Source organism: Cherax quadricarinatus, chromosome 19, assembly GCF_038502225.1.
Source record: "Cherax quadricarinatus isolate ZL_2023a chromosome 19, ASM3850222v1, whole genome shotgun sequence".
Classification (NCBI taxonomy): Eukaryota; Metazoa; Arthropoda; class Malacostraca; order Decapoda; family Parastacidae; genus Cherax; species Cherax quadricarinatus.
The window spans coordinates 7,048,446-7,065,324 of record NC_091310.1 but is presented as its reverse complement, the minus strand read 5'-3'; the positions used below and the strand labels follow the sequence as shown (position 1 = coordinate 7,065,324).

At 42.1% G+C, this 16,879-nt stretch overlaps 1 protein-coding gene across 1 annotated transcript in view; it reads left to right on the top strand.

Annotated features, from left to right (window-relative positions):
• The window catches only part of LOC128688155 (retinol dehydrogenase 11), a 645,869-nt gene extending 637,642 nt beyond the window's left edge, over window positions 1–8,227 (top strand). The window contains exons 6-8 of the mRNA XM_053775864.2: window positions 6,448–6,642; window positions 7,673–7,785; window positions 8,102–8,227. Of these exons, the coding sequence (XP_053631839.2) occupies window positions 6,448–6,642; window positions 7,673–7,785; window positions 8,102–8,212 (419 nt within the window). The 3' untranslated portion in view covers window positions 8,213–8,227. The remainder of the gene's footprint in view (window positions 1–6,447; window positions 6,643–7,672; window positions 7,786–8,101) is intronic.
• Window positions 8,228–16,879: the final 8,652 nt, after the last annotated feature.

Below are 16,879 nucleotides of genomic sequence, written 5' to 3'. Positions count from 1 at the left end.
CCAGAACTGTCTAAGCTCACTTGAGAGTCCAGAACTGTCTAAGCTCACTTGAGAGCCCAGGACTGTCTAAGCTCACTTGAGAGTCCAGGACTGTCTAAGCTCACTTGAGAGCACAGGACTGTCTAAGCTCACTTGAGAGCCCAGAACTGTCTAAGCTCACTTGAGAGCCCAGAACTGTCTAAGCTCACTTGAGAGCCCAGGACTGTCTAAGGTGATGGACTGGGCCGGGGGGGAGTTGACCCCCGGAACATCCTCCAGGAACACTCCAGGTATACCACCCACCAACATTCCAGGTATAGCACCCACCAACACTCTAGGTATACCACGCACAATACTCCAGTATAGCACCCACCAACACTCCAGGTATACCACCCACAAACATTCCAGGTATACCACCTACCAACACTCCAGGTATACCATGCACAACACTCAAGAAAAGCACCCACCAACACTCCAGGTATACCACCCACCAACACTCCAGTATACCACCCACCAACACTCCAGGTATACCTCCCACCAACACTCCAGTATACCACCCACCAACACTCCAGGAACACCACCCACCAACACTCCAGGTATACCACCCAACAACACTCCAGGTATACCACCCACCAACACTCCAATTATAACACCCATCAACACTCCAGGTATACCACCCAACAACACTCCAGGTATACCACCCACCAACACTCCAATTATACCACCCACAAACACTCCAGGTATACCACCCACGAACACTCCAGTTGTACCACCCACCAACACTCCAGGTATACCACCCACCAACACTCCAGGTATACCACTCACAACACTCCAGTATAGCACCCACCAACACTCCAGGTATACCACCCACCAACATTCCAGGTATACCACCCACCAACACTCCAGGTATACAATGCACAACACTCCAGAATTGCACCCACCAACAATCCAGGTATACCACCCACCAACACTCCAGTATACCACCCAGCAACACTCTAGGTATACCACGCACAATACTCCAGTATAGCACCCACCAACACTCCAGGTATACCACCCACAAACATTCCAGGTATACCACCTACCAACACTCCAGGTATACCATGCACAACACTCAAGAAAAGCACCCACCAACACTCCAGGTATACCACCCACCAACACTCCAGTATACCACCCACCAACACTCCAGGTATACCTCCCACCAACACTCCAGTATACCACCCACCAACACTCCAGGAACACCACCCACCAACACTCCAGGTATACCACCCAACAACACTCCAGGTATACCACCCACCAACACTCCAATTATAACACCCATCAACACTCCAGGTATACCACCCAACAACACTCCAGGTATACCACCCACCAACACTCCAATTATACCACCCACAAACACTCCAGGTATACCACCCACGAACACTCCAGTTGTACCACCCACCAACACTCCAGGTATACCACCCACCAACACTCCAGGTATACCACTCACAACACTCCAGTATAGCACCCACCAACACTCCAGGTATACCACCCACCAACATTCCATTTATACCACCCACCAACACTCCAGGTATACAATGCACAACACTCCAGAATTGCACCCACCAACAATCCAGGTATACCACCCACCAACACTCCAGTATACCACCCAGCAACACTCCAGGTATACCACCCACCAACACGCCAGCATACAACCCACCAACACTCCAGGTATACCACGCACCAACACTCCAGTATACCACCCACCAACACTCCAGGTATACCACCCACCAACACTCCAGGTATATCACCCACCAGCACTCCAGGTATACCACCCACCAATACTCCAGGTATACCACCCACCAACACTCCAGGTATACCACCCAACAACACTACAGTTGTACCACCCACCAACACTCCAGGTAAACCACCCACCAACACTCCAGGGATACGACCCACCAACACTCCAGGTATACCGCCCACCAGCACTCCAGGTGACAGAACCAACTAGAGCAAACAATCTGCTTGACTTGGTTCTTGCCAACAAAGAGTCACTAATTAATAATCTTAAGGTTAATGATGAGCTTGGGGAAAGTGATCACAAATCACTTAGTTTCAATATATCATGGAATTACCCAGATAGCTACAATAAAATCTCTGCCCCAGATTTTCACTTGACCGACTTTATGGGACTGAAAAATGACCTGGGTGGGCTAAATTGGGATGTCCTGACTATGGGTCAGGTAGGTGATCTTGGTTGCCAATATGACGTTTTTCAGAGCATAGTTTTAGCTGCCCAGATAACATTTGTGCAGAGTAGGATGAACATTAGATTAAAACATCTCATTGGTCAAAAGAGAGGCATGTATAGGCGTATCAAAAGAGGGGATGGGCAGTTAAGAAATCAATATATTCAATTAAAGAGAGAAATAAAGAAAGGAATTAGAAAAGCAAAAGGTATTATGAGGCTAAGGTCGCGAGGGATTCAAAGACTAACCCAAAAGCGTTCTTTCAGGTATACGGAAGTAGGATTAGGGACAAGATTGGCCCACTTAAGAGTAGCTCTGGTCAGATCACTGACAGTGATAAGGATTTGTGTGAAATTCTGAATACCTACTTCCTCTAAGTTTTCACCCAGGAAAATACTAGCAATATTCCAGAAATAATAGATGTAGAACAAGACGATAATAAACTATGCACGATTGCGGTAACTAGTGACATGGTCCTCGGACAAATAGAGAAACTAAAGCCTAACAAATCCCCAGGCCCTGAACTGTTTGCAAGGTTTAAAGGAATGTAAAGAGGAGCTTAGCATACCTTTGGCTAATCTTTTTAACATATCACTACAAACTGGCATAGTGCCTGATAAGTGGAAAATCGCCAATATAATACCTATTAACAAGGCAGGTGACAGGTCTTTGGCTTCGAACTATAGACCAATAAGCCTTACCTCCATAATGGGAAAATTAATGGAATCAATAATTGCCGAAGCAATTCGTAGCCATCTTGACAGACACAGATTGATTAATGATTCTCAACACGGTTTTACAAAGGGGCTTTCCTGTCTTACGAATTTACTAACTTTTTTCACTAAGGTGTTTGAGGAGGTAGATCATGGTAATGAATAGGATACTGTGTATATGGACTTCAGTAAGGCTTTCGATAGAGTTCCACATCAGAGGCTATTGAGGAAGCTTAAGGCACACGGAATAGGAGAAATTTTTTCCTGGGTAGAGGCATGGCTGACAGATAGGCAGCAGAGAGTTTGCATAAATGGGGAGAAATCAGAATGGGGACAGGTCACAAGCGGTGTTCCTCAGGGGTCAGTGTTGGGCCCGTTTATGTTCACAATTTACATAAACGACATAGATGAGAGAATAAATAGCGACATAAGCAAATTTGCTGATGACATCAAAATAGGCCGTCCAATTCATTCTAATGAGGACACTAGAGCACTCCAGGATGATTTGAATAGACTGATGCAATGGTCGGAGAAGTGGCAGATGCAGTTTAATATAGACAAATGCAAAGTTCTAAATGTTGGACAGTTAAATAACCATGCCACATATAAACTAAATAATGTAGATCTTAATACTACTGATTGCGAAAAGGATTTAGAAGTTCTGGTTAGCAGTAACCTAAAACCAAGACAACAGTGCATTAGTGTTTGCAATAAAGCTAACAGAATTCTTGTCTTCATATCTAGAAGCATAAATAATAAAAGTCCTCAGGTTGTTCTTCAACTCTATATATCCTTGGTTAGGCCTCATTTAGACTCTGCTGCTCAGTTCTGGTCACCGTATTACAGAATGAATATAACTGTTCTGGAAAACGTACAGAGGAGGATGACAAAGATGATCCCATGTATCAGAAATCTTCCCTATGAGGATAGACTGAGGGCCCTGAATCTGCACTCTCTCGAAGGGCGTAGAATTAGGGGGGATATGATCGAGGTGTATAAATGGAAAACAGGAATAAATAAAGGAGATGTGAATAGCATGCTGAAAATTTCCAGCCAAGACAGGACTCGCAGCAATGGTTTCAAGTTGGAAAAATTCAGATTCAGGAAGGATATAGGAAAGCACTGGTTTGGTAATAGAGTTGTGGATGAGTGGAACAAACTCCCTAGTACAGTTATTGAGGCTAAAACATTGTGTAGTTTTAAAAATAGGTTAGATAAATACATGAGTGGGTGTGGGTGGGTGTGAGTTTGACCGGACTAGCTTGTGCTGCTGGGTCTGGTGCCGTGCTCCTTCCTTGAGTGGAGGTGACCAGACATGGTGGGTCATTGGGCTAATTCGGGAGGGGAGGGGACATGGAGCTGCTCCGCATAGTTTAGTAGGCCTGTTGCAGTGTTCCTTCTTTCTTATGTTCTTATGTATACCACCCACCAACACTCAAGGTATACCACCCACCAACATTCCAGGTATACCACCAACCAACACTCCAGGTATACCACCCACCAACACTCCAGGTATACCACCCACCAACACTCCAGGTTTACCACTCACCAACACTCCAGGTATACCAACAACACTCCAGGTATACCACCAACCAACACTCCAGGTATACCACCCACCAACACTCCAGGTATACCACCCACCAACACTCCAGGGATACCACCCACCAACACTCCAGGTATACCACCCACCAACACTCCAGGTATACCACCCACCAACACTCCAGGTATACCACCTACCAACACTCCAGGTCAGGTATACCACCCATCAACACTCCAGGTATACCACCCACCAACACTCCAGGTATACCACCCACAAACAGTCCTGGTATACCACCCACCAACACTCCAGGTACACCACCCACCAACACTCCAGTTATAGCACCCACCAACACTCGAGGTATACCACTCACCAACACTCCAGGTATACCACCCACAAACACTCCAAGTATACCACCCACCAACACTCCAGGTATACCACCCACCAACACTCCAGGTTTACCACTCACCAACACTCCAGGTATACCACCCACCAACACTCCAAGTATACCACCAACCAACACTCCAGGTATACCACCCACCAACACTCCAGGTATACCACCCACCAACACTCCAGGTATACCACCCACCAACACTCCAGGTATACCACCTACCAACAATCCAGGTATACCACCCATCAACACTGCAGGTATACCACCCACCAACGCTCCAGGTATACCACCCACCAACACTCCAGGTATACCACCCACCAACACTCCAGGTATACCACCCATCAACACTCCAGGTATACCACCCACCAACACTCCAGTTATACCACCCACCAACACTCCAGGTATACCACCCACCAACACTCTAGTTATACCACTCATCAACACTCCAGTTATTCCAACTACCAACACTCTAGGTATACCACCCACCAACACTTCAGGTATACCACCCACCAACACTCCAGTTATACCACCCACTAACATTCCAGGTATACCACCCACCAACGATCCAGGTATACCACCCACCAACACTCCAGGTACACTACCCACCAACACTCCAGTTATAGCACCCACCAATACTCGAGGTATACCACCCACCATCACTCCAGGTATACCACCCAGCAACACTCCAAGTATTCCACCCACCAACATTCCAGGTATACCACCCACCAACACTTCAAGTATACCACCCACCAACACTCCAGATATACCACCCACCAACACTCCAAGTATACCACCCACCAACACTCCAGGTATTCCACCCACCAACACTCCAAGTATACCACCCACCAACACTCCAGGTATACCATCCACCAACACTCCAAGTATACCACCCACCAACACTCCAGGTATACCATCCACCAACACTCCAAGTATACCACCCACCAACACTCCAAGTATACCACCCACCAACTTTCCAGGTATACCACCCACCAACACTTCAAGTATACCACCCACCAACACTTCAGATATACCACCCACCAACACTCCGAGTATACCACCCACCAACACTCCAGGTATTCCACCAACCAACACTCCAAGTATACCACCCACCAACACTCCAGGTATACCATCCACCAACACTCCAAGTATACCACCCACCAACACTCCAGGTATACCACCCACCAACACTCCAGGTATACCACCCACCAACACTCCAGGTATACCACCCACCAACACTCCAAGTATACCACCCACCAACACTCCAGGTATACCACCCACCAACACTCCAAGTATACCACCCACCAACGCTCCAGGTATACCACCCACCAACACTCCAAGTATACCACCCACCAACGCTCCAGGTATACCATCCACCAACACTCCAAGTATACCACCCACCAACACTCCAGGTATACCAACGCTAAGATACGACCCACAACTTCAGCGAGACGGTGATATATAAATATTTAACCAAAAACTAGTTATATTTAATAATCCATGTATTGGCTGAAACTGTCATATAAAAATCACTAAAATATTATGAAATATTTTACACTGATGGATCTGATCACAGAATTAAGTATAATACTGTTATTTCTCCAGGACTGTTGAAGGCAAGTGCTCCAAGTCGGGTGGTGACAGTCTCCTCTGGGGTACATCAGTTCGGCTCATCACTTGATGTAGATGACCTGAACTACGAGAAGAATCCATTCCCTAAAAAAATGGTCATTTACAGTCAGAGCAAACTGGCGAATATCTTATTTACCAAAGAACTGTCAGAGAAGCTAAGGGGAACAGGTTGGTTCATTAATTATTTTGATATCCTAAATGTGGCAATTTATTGAGTACAAGAAATCCCACAGGATCATAGTAACAAGCAGCAGAGGCTTTAGAATCCATGCTGACAAAATATGAAGAGGAAGTTATAAGTCAGCACATAATTATTGGTAGGTTTACACTGATTTGATAGATTACAGGATTTAGGTAGAATTAGAGTGTTTGGAACCAATAATGGAATTAAAAATGTAGTTTTAGGCTTTTAATTATTTTACACTAGGTAGAAATGAGTAGAGAAATTAGATTAGTGACCCATAGCGGTTCTCCAGCGAATGAGTGAGGAAGAAGGAAACTGGTAACCATTTTATGAACAAGGACTCGTGCTGAGAGCACCTCTTTACGGTTTCCCAATTTACGTTACCTGGCAGTTAACTATGTATTTCAGAGGCCTTACAACGAATCGTGGATGCCAGTCTTTGGCTGGATACATTAGTGATACTATTTACTGTATTTTGCCCCTAGTCACGTGACCATTAATACTGGGTGGGGATATCAAGGATAGTTAACTTACGGCTAATATAAAGGTACCCATGACCAACGATCAGGTAACTTGTAATTGATATTTACTACAGTTTACAGATTTTACTCCAGAAAGTGTTGTACAAGCCACTTGTGAGACTCAGACTAGGAGTCTTGGGGGACGGTGTCGACAGTCCTAGTTAGAGAGAGCTTCTCACAAGGAAGAAGACGTTACAAGCATTTTCAAACAAAATATGTACTAACTTGAATGGTTCATTCTCTAACTACTCTAAAATTGTTACTACTATCAAGGGAATCACTAGACCCATAAGGGTGATACAGCGCCTGGGGAATGAGAGGCAATCAGGTTTGATCTAAGGAAGGAGAGATCAAGCTCACTTCCTAAGGCCAAGAGCACCACAGCAGCACCTAGAAACTTCCCTTCACGAGCTATTCTCTTGAAATAATTTATAATTATGCATAATTAATGGAAAACGAAAGGAGATGCTAAGTATTTTATTTTTATCCACAGACGTGACGGCTAACAGTGTCCACCCAGGTGTAGTGTACACAGAAATAATGTGGAAAAATGAAACTAATCTTTTCACCTATATTTTTGCCATGCTTGTTAGGATTATGGGAAAAGTAAGTATCATGGAATAGTTACTAATTACGGTTATAAATGTTGACCCTGAAATTATAGGTCAGGAGATGCGTCCTATGTTCCTTCACATATATTTTACTGACATAATTTTGATGTTCAAATTGCAGATATTATTATAATCAGCGGGAAGTTTTAAACCCATAAAGCTCATGCATCGCGCTGGGAATTGTGGGAAATTATGTTTGATCTGAGGAAGGAGAGAATAATTCTTCTTTCTGGATCACTTAATGGGTTTCACTCAGTAACATACTTACTAATATGCAATTATTTATATATTCATGACTCGTTATTTTTCAGGACGAGAAACTTGGAGCCCAGACAAGTATTTACCTGGCAGTGTCTGAAGAAGTGAACAATGTTACTGGCAAATATTATGCTGACTGTAAGGTAGGTATGAATAGTGTATGATGTACATTGTTGACTGTATGGTAGGTCTGAGTAGTGTATGAAGTACATTGTTGACTGTAAGGTAGGTCTGAGTAGTGTATGAAGTACATTGTTGAGTGTAAGGTAGGTCTGAGTAGTGTATGAAGTACATTGTTGACTGTAAGGTAGGTCTGAGTAGTGTAAGAAGTACATTGTTGACTGTAAGGTAGGTCTGAGTAGTGTATGAAGTACATTGTTGACTGTAAGGTAGGTCTGAGTAGTGTATGAAGTACATTGTTGACTGTAAGGTAGGTCTGAGTAGTGTAAGAAGTACATTGTTGACTGTAAGGTAGGTCTGAGTAGTGTATGAAGTACATTGTTGACTGTAAGGTAGGTCTGAGTAGTGTATGAAGTACATTGTTGACTGTAAGGTAGGTCTGAGTAGTGTAAGAAGTACATTGTTGACTGTAAGGTAGGTCTGAGTAGTGTATGAAGTACATTGTTGACTGTAAGGTAGGTCTGAGTAGTGTATGAAGTACATTGTTGACTGTAAGGTAGGTCTGAGTAGAGTATGAAGTACATTGTTGACTGTAAGGTAGGTCTGAGTAGAGTATGAAGTACATTGTTGACTCTAAGGTAGGTCTGAGTAGTGTATGATGTACATTGTTGACTGTAAGGTAGGTCTGAGTAGTGTATGATGTACATTGTTGACTGTAAGGTAGGTCTGAGTAGTGTATGATGTACATTGTTGACTGTAAGGTAGGTCTGAGTAATGTATGATGTACATTGTTGACTGTAAGGTAGGTCTGAGTAGTGTATGATGTACATTGTTGACTGTAAGGTAGGTCTGAGTAGTGTATGAAGTACATTGTTGACTGTAAGGTAGGTCTGAGTAGTGTATGCAGGGCCTGATTACCGCATAGGCAAAGGAGGCATTTGCCTAGGGCCCCGTGCATTTCGAGGCCCAGCGGTCTAAGGGGTTCAGGGGCTCATCCAAGACTGCGCACATGGTGCAAGTGCAAAGGGGTCCCAACCAAAAAAGTTCAAGTGTTTGGAGAGTAAAATTGATTTTTAAAAATTAATCAAAACAAAAATAAATAATGAAATAAAATAAAATAAAAATAAATAAACCTAACCATAGATGGCAACACTCAACACGCCTTTGTTTACATCAAACAGCTGTGTTTTCCCGCTAATGGGTGAGTATGGGAGATTCCTCTCCAATTTTCTGTAGTAATTACACGTTATCTAGACTTGTACTGTGACAAATTAACTGAAGTGTTGTTGATAGACATTTATGTGTATGGATAAATGTTTGTTTTCGCCTCTAAATGTTAAGGGAGGTACCTGATAGGGTTACTTGACCAGTAAAGACGCATGGACCAGTAAAGACGCATTTTTGGTAAAAATACTATAAAGAAAAACCTAAAAACGCAAACTGACTTCCGTTTGTAGGTTTTAAAAGCACTTTGTCCTGTCTTTAAGTCTTTATCATTTCAGTAACAGATCTCAATTGATTGATGTTCTACATCACTTCCGTCGCAAATGCTTAGTTTTCAAGTTGCGACAGAAGTGATGTAGAACATCAATTAATTTACTACATATTTCCCCAGAAACACATAAGCCACATCAGAAAATCGTTGGTTGGGTGAAACTGAAAATTGTCCCTGCATTCTTTAATTCTCATGTCCTTATCTATGGTGGTAGGCCATATATCATGCAAAACATAATGATTAGTTTAGTTATGAAAATGGTAATATAAATACCATTGTGCATTGTTCTTGGACTCAGTATGATTTCTGTTTAAGAAAATTGGAGATCAAGGAGGATGAATTAGTAAAATATTCGTAGCCCAAATCACTAACCTAATCTATTGTAAAAGTTCTGTATATGACTCCTTTCTGGTAACGTTTTGAATTTTTAGATGCGCAGCCAGAGGAAAGGGGGCTACAAGGGCCATATCCCCCCAATTGACAGAAAAAAAATAATAATAATTAAAAAATTAATAATAATTGATAATGAAAAATTTGTATTTGCATGATTACAGACAGTGATACGTCCTCATTATGGCATCTCGTGAACGTGATGTTGGACGTTCTTACGCGAGTGGGTCACAGAAAAGAAAGAAGAAAATTTAAGAAGAAGAACAGAAAAAGAAAGATGTAGGAAGCTGCAGAAAGATCACAGACATGCTCACGAAAACAGTTTCTGATGTTACCAGTACAGTTGAATCTGCAGATACGTCAGATCATACAAGAAGCCCTCCCTCCATTATTTCTCAGCCAGCATCTACTTCTTTTGTGTCTCCTCTCTATGTCTCAACGGACATTTCATCCACACGATTTGTCTTAAAAGATCCTGCCTCATGGCCAAATGTAATCCCAGATTCTCTACGTAATGCTTTCATTGCAGAAAACTTCAGTCAAACTCTGAACACATATGCAACAGTTAGGTATCTTTATTTCGAAACGTTTCGCCTACACAGTAGGCTTCTTCAGTCGAGTACAGAAAAGTTGATAGAAGCAGAAAATACTTGAAGACGATGTAATCAGTCCATCACCCTTAAAGTTTTGAGGTTGTCAGTCCCTCAGTCTGGAGAAGAGCATTGTTCCATAGTATGAAGCAATATTGTTTCATCGCATATTGCTTCATACTATGGAACAATGCTCTTCTCCAGACTGAGGGACTGACCACCTCAAAACTTTAAGGGTGATGGACTGATTACATCGTCTTCAAGTATTTTCTGCTTCTATCAACTTTTCTGTACTCGACTGAAGAAGCCTACTGTGTAGGCGAAACGTTTCGAAATAAAGATACCTAACTGTTGCATATGTGTCTTACCTAACAACCTGTCGGTATTTTATACCATTTTAATGTTCAAACTCTGAACATTGACTTTAGGAAATCAGCAAGGATTTATGATGATGGAAGTCGTCGTTGTTTAAAGTCATCTATGCTTTATAGGAAGCTTGCAAATTCAGAAACTGTGAAAAGATCATGGATGGTATACTCTGAAAGCTCAGGAAAAGTGTACTGTTCAGAATGCAAGCTATTTTCTACCAAAGAAAATACCTTCACACAGGGGTTCAATGACAGGAAAAATTCCAAGCGTTTCGAGGAACATGAAAACAGCACCACTCACAGGAGCTGCATTTTAGCCAGTGTATTTCGTGCACAGAAAAAAGGCTTATTGGATTCTCATTTGGAAATCAAACTGAAAAAGAGTGCACTTATTGGAGAAAAGTTCTAGAAAGAGTTGTTGCTGTTGTAAAATTCTTAGCTCTAAGAGGACTTGCTTTCCATGGAGAAAATGAGGTTTTTGGTTCAGAAAACAATGGCAATTTCCTAGGGATCATAGAACTGTTAGCACAATTTGATCCATTCTTAGCAAATCATGTGTCATGCCTTGGGAATGCAGGAAGAGGCACTGTATCTTACATGTCATCTACTATATGCAATGAATTTATTGAACTGATGACTAAGAAGGTCCTCAATAACATCATAGCAGCTGTGAAAACTGCAAAATACTTTGCAATAAGTGTAGATTCAACATCAGATATTTCACATACAGATCAATTGACATTCATTGTTCGCTTTGTCGACTCCAGTGGTAAGCCTGTAGAGCGCTTTATAAAATTCATTCCTCTTTCAGGCCATGATGGAGAAACAATGATGAATGTAGTACTGGATACTCTGCTTGAACATGATCTCTCTATTATGGATTGCCGTGGCCAGAGCTACGTCAATGCAAGTAACATGTCGGGTAAATATAATGGATTGCAAGCCCGTATCAAGCAAATCAACCCACTTGCTGAATATGTGCCCTGCTCAGCACATTCTCTTAATCTTGTTGGGTCATGTGCTGCGGAGTGTTGTGTCGCTGCAGTTTCATTTTTTGGACTTTTACAAACACTCTTTATGTTTTTTCTCTGCTTCAACGCATCGGTGGAGTATACTCAAGTCAACCATTCATGGAGATGTCATCAAATCATTATCAACAACAAGGTGGTCAGCGCAGCATGATGCAACACATGCTTTGAAAGACAGCTTTGCTGAAATACGTTCTGCTTTGATCCAAATAGCAGAGGATGAAGACCAGACAGCAACTACAAGAAGCGAAGCAGCCAGCTTAGCATCAAAATTGGAAGATTTTGAATTGGCCTTACTCTGTGTGCTTTGGGACTGTATACTGGAACGGTTAAATGCCACGAACAAGACACTTCGGAAAATTGAAATTGAAATGGCTACTTGTGCTAACCACTATGCAGGCTTAGTGGCATTTGTAAGCTCACTTCGCAATGATGAAGCTTTTGAAATGTTTGAAGAGAAAGCTAAACTGCTGGTGAAAGACTACAGTTACCGGGCTGATCATCAGCGGTCAAGGAAGAGGAAACGCAATTTTGAAGAGCCAGACAATGAAATTGTGTTGCTACCAAGGCAGAAATGTAAGACAGCTACATACTCCGTCATTCTGGATTCACTGATTACAGAATTGGTGAAAAGAAAAGAAATCTACCAGAATCTCAATGACAAGTTTGGATTTCTGTTCAAAATTACTACTATGCCAGATGCAGAATTGAGAGAAGCTGCATTGAAGTTGCAACAATACCTTTCAGCAGATGTTCAGGACACATTTGTTGAAGAAATAGTTCATTTTTCTGGGTATATGAATCAGATTAAAGCTCCACCTGAAAAATGTGCGCCCTCAGCTTCTTTGAAACATTAAAGAAATGCAGGTATCTCAGAAACCTTCCCTAATGTTGACATAGTGTATCGCCTTTACCTAACACTTCCAGCTACTAACTGTGAAGGAGAACGTTCATTTTCTGTTTTGAAAAGAGTGAAAAACCAGCTCCGTTCAACAATGAGCCAAGACAAATTGTGTAACCTAGCCTTGTTGACCATTGAGTCTGATCTAACAAGAAATATTGATTTTCAGAATATAATTGATGATTTTGCCAATATGAAATCCAGAAAAAAGTTTATTTAAGAAGTGCCTGTGAATATAAACAATTCTTTACTTTCTTGAGTTTATATGATTTGATAGTCTTATGCATGATGCAATGATAACAATAATGGTCAGTGATTTATAAAGGGAATAATAGTGCTGTAGTGGTTATGCTGAATATAAAAGGTACATGATGTCACTACTTTAATAGCCTAGTCTAGTAATACTATGCTGTCTTGAGTTTATTCTCTTTAAAATGCATGATTTAACAAGATAGTTATAATAGCTGTTGGAAAATGGTTTTGGTTGTATTGATGTACTTTCCCTATTAAATTTAATCTAAATAGCCAGAATGTATTTAATTAGACCTTAAACAGGCTCACACCGACCCCCCCCCACCCCCAAGCTGGAAGGGGTCGCTTCGATTGCCCGTAACTCAAAGGGGCCCCGCCAATCTGAATAGCCTAGGGCCCGGAGACTTCTTAATCCGGCCCTGAGTGTATGAAGTACATTGTTGACTGTAAGGTAGGTCTTGTATCCCATCTCAAAAACATTCTGTCTCTGTCCACCTTGTCAATACCTCCCGGTATTTTACATGTCGTTATCATGCCTCATCTCTCACGTGACCACCAGTGTCGTCAGGTCAATTTCTCTTAAAACCTCTCCTCATAGAACATGCCCAATAGCTCAGAGGTTAGTCTCGTTGCAAACTTTTGCACATTTTCTAATTCCTTGACACGCTTAATAAGGTGTGCGTTCTAAAATCGTGCTGCATACTCCGGTATGGGCCTGACATACACTGTGTACAGAGTCTTAAACGATTCCTTACTGAGGTGTCAGAATGCTATTCTTAGGTTTGCTAGTCACCCATCTGCTGCAGCAGTTACTTGGTTGAAGTGTGCCTCAGGAGGTGTGCTCGGTATTATACACACCCCAAGATCCTTTTCCTCGAGTGAGGTTTACAGTCTTTGGCTCCTAGACCGTACTCTGTCTGTGATCTTTTTTGCACATCCCCGATCTTCATGACTTTGCAGTTGGTGGGGTTAAACTCTAGGAGCCAGTTGCAGCCTGTCCAGATCCCTTTAGTCCTGCGTGATCTTCGTCTGATTGAATTCTCCTCATTAGCTTCACATCGTCTGCAAACAGGGACACCCCTGAGTCTATTCCTTTCATCATGTCATTCACATATACAGTTGACCCCAGCGAATTTACAGTTCTGAATTAACGGCTTCAATAATTTGTGGATTTTTCCTTAGAACTTAACTAATAATTGTTCATGGAAATCCACGAAAATTTGCTGTTTTTTTTTTTTTTTTTTTTTTTTTCATTTTTCGTGGCAATATATAATTTAACGTTTAACGTTAAATATTAAAAAAATGTAATTTAATAATTTTGTAACATGAATATTAACGTAAATTCAGCAAAATTTCCATATAAAATATAATACTGAAGAGCAGGCATTACCCGAGGAGCTTTAAGTTCTCTTCTTTGCTTTGCTGTGCAATCATTACCTTCATTGTACTGCACAGCTAATTCATCATCATCATCTTCAATCGGTATCATTCATCACTGGTGAGTACCCGTACATTTAACTTTACTTTTACTAAATTCAAATATTACCATATATTTACCTTATGTATACCGAAGAAAACGGGGTTGCATGAATTAAAGTATACCAAAGAAAACGGGCTCACATGAATTTCAGTACATATGGGGGTAACATCAGTATTTCTATCACTGCGGGTGACATAGGAGTACAATACTGTATATGGGTTTATCTTTACATTCATTTTTTAAGGGTGATGTATGAACCTGAGCTTGAAATTAAAGTGTTTGGGTGCATATTTAGGGTTTAAACTGTAAAATTAGGTATTTATAGGCATTTTTTAACCGCATCCAGAGTTTGCAGTTTTTCCAAATTTGCGGCTGGTCTTGGAACGTAACCCCCGCGAATTTGGGGGGATTACTGTACCAGAAACAGAAATGGTCCTAGGACCATTGCTGTTTCAGGCGTCCACTCCGATACCTTGTCACATACCATGACTCGTTGTTGCCTCCCTCTCAGGTATTCTCTGATCCATTGCAGCGCCTTCCCTGATGTATATACCTGCTCCTTCAACTTTTGCACTAATCTCTTGTGTGGAATCGTGTCGAAAACCTTCTTGCGATCCAAGAAAATGCAATCTAACCACCCCTCTCTGTCTTTTCTTTGTTCGTGACACAGGATTTCCCTTCCTTGAAACCATGCTGGCTGTCATGTCTAAGCTAATTCCTTTCTAGGTGCTACACCACCTTTTTTCTGATTATCTTCTCCATGACTTTGCATCCCATATGTGTCAGTGACACTGGTCTGTCGCTTAGTGCTGCGTGTCTGTCTTTCACACCTCAGGTAGTCATCCTGTTTTGATAGATGTGTTGAAGATTGCTGTTAGTGGTACACAGAGTGTCTCTGCTCTCTCTCAGTACCCAAGGAGATATGTTGTTCAGCCCCATCACCATTAAGATATCTAGTTCACTTCTTAGCGGCCTCTTCACGTCCTTGGCTGTATGTATTGTGTCATGTACACAATGGTGTACCCCACCATTCCACTCTCTGGAGTCTTTTCTATCTTTACTGTAAATACTTCTTTAAAATTTTGTTGAGCTCTTCACATACGTTTCGGTCTTTTCTTGTGATCTCCCTTCCTTCCTTCTTCTGCCTGATTACCCGGTCTTTGACTCTTATTTTTCCTCCTGATGTAACTGTTCAACAGCTTCAGGTGAGACTTGGTTATCGCTTCCATGTCATTTTTGTATTGTCACTGGGTCTCCCTCCTGATCTGCGCACATTCATTTCTGGCTCTTCGACTAATCTCCTTATTTTCCTGGGTCTTTTGCCTTCTATACTTCTTCCATTCTCTAGCACACTTAGCTTTGAACTCTCTACACCTTTGTATGAACCAAGGGCTCGTCCTGGTCTTCTCATTATTTCTGTTGCCCTTGAGTATGAACCTCTCCTCTGCTTCCTTACATTGCTTCAGCATTTTTACTTCAGCTTCTATTGTCTGCATCCTGGCTTCTGTACCTACCCCTCTCTCTTTTGTTTTACTGTTGTCACCTTGTCATAGAACTCTACTAGGTTCGTGATACAGGATTTCCCCTCTCTGAATCTGTGCTAGTTGTCGTTTATAAGCTCATTCCTTTCGAGGTGGTTCACCACTCTTCTCTTGATAATCTTCTCAAGAACTTTACGTACCTCATGTCAATGACACTGTCTGTAGTTTAATACTGTGTGTCTCCATTTTTTAAATTTGGGACTACATTTGCTTATATGCCCATATGCTGCAGCAGTTATCTGGTTAATGTGTGCTTCTGGCGACATACTCGGTATTATACTCCCCCCTAGATCTTTCTCCTTGAGTGAGGTTTGCAGTCTTTGGCCGCCTAGCCTATACTCTGTCTGTTGTCTTCTTTGCCCTTCTCAGATCTTCATGACTTTGCATTTGGTGGGGTTAAATTCTAAGAGCCAGCTGCTGGACCACACGTCCAACCTGTCCAAGTCTTTTTGTAGACCTGTCTGATCCACATCTGATTTAATTCTCCCCATTAACTTCACATCATCTGCAAACAAGGACACTTCTGAGTCTATCCCTTCTGTCATGACGTTCACATATACCAAGCATAGCACTGGTCCCAGGACTGACCTCCTGTGGGACCCTGATCGTCACAGGTGCCCACTGTGATACCTCATCACGGACCATGCCCTTCCTGTCATATGTGCC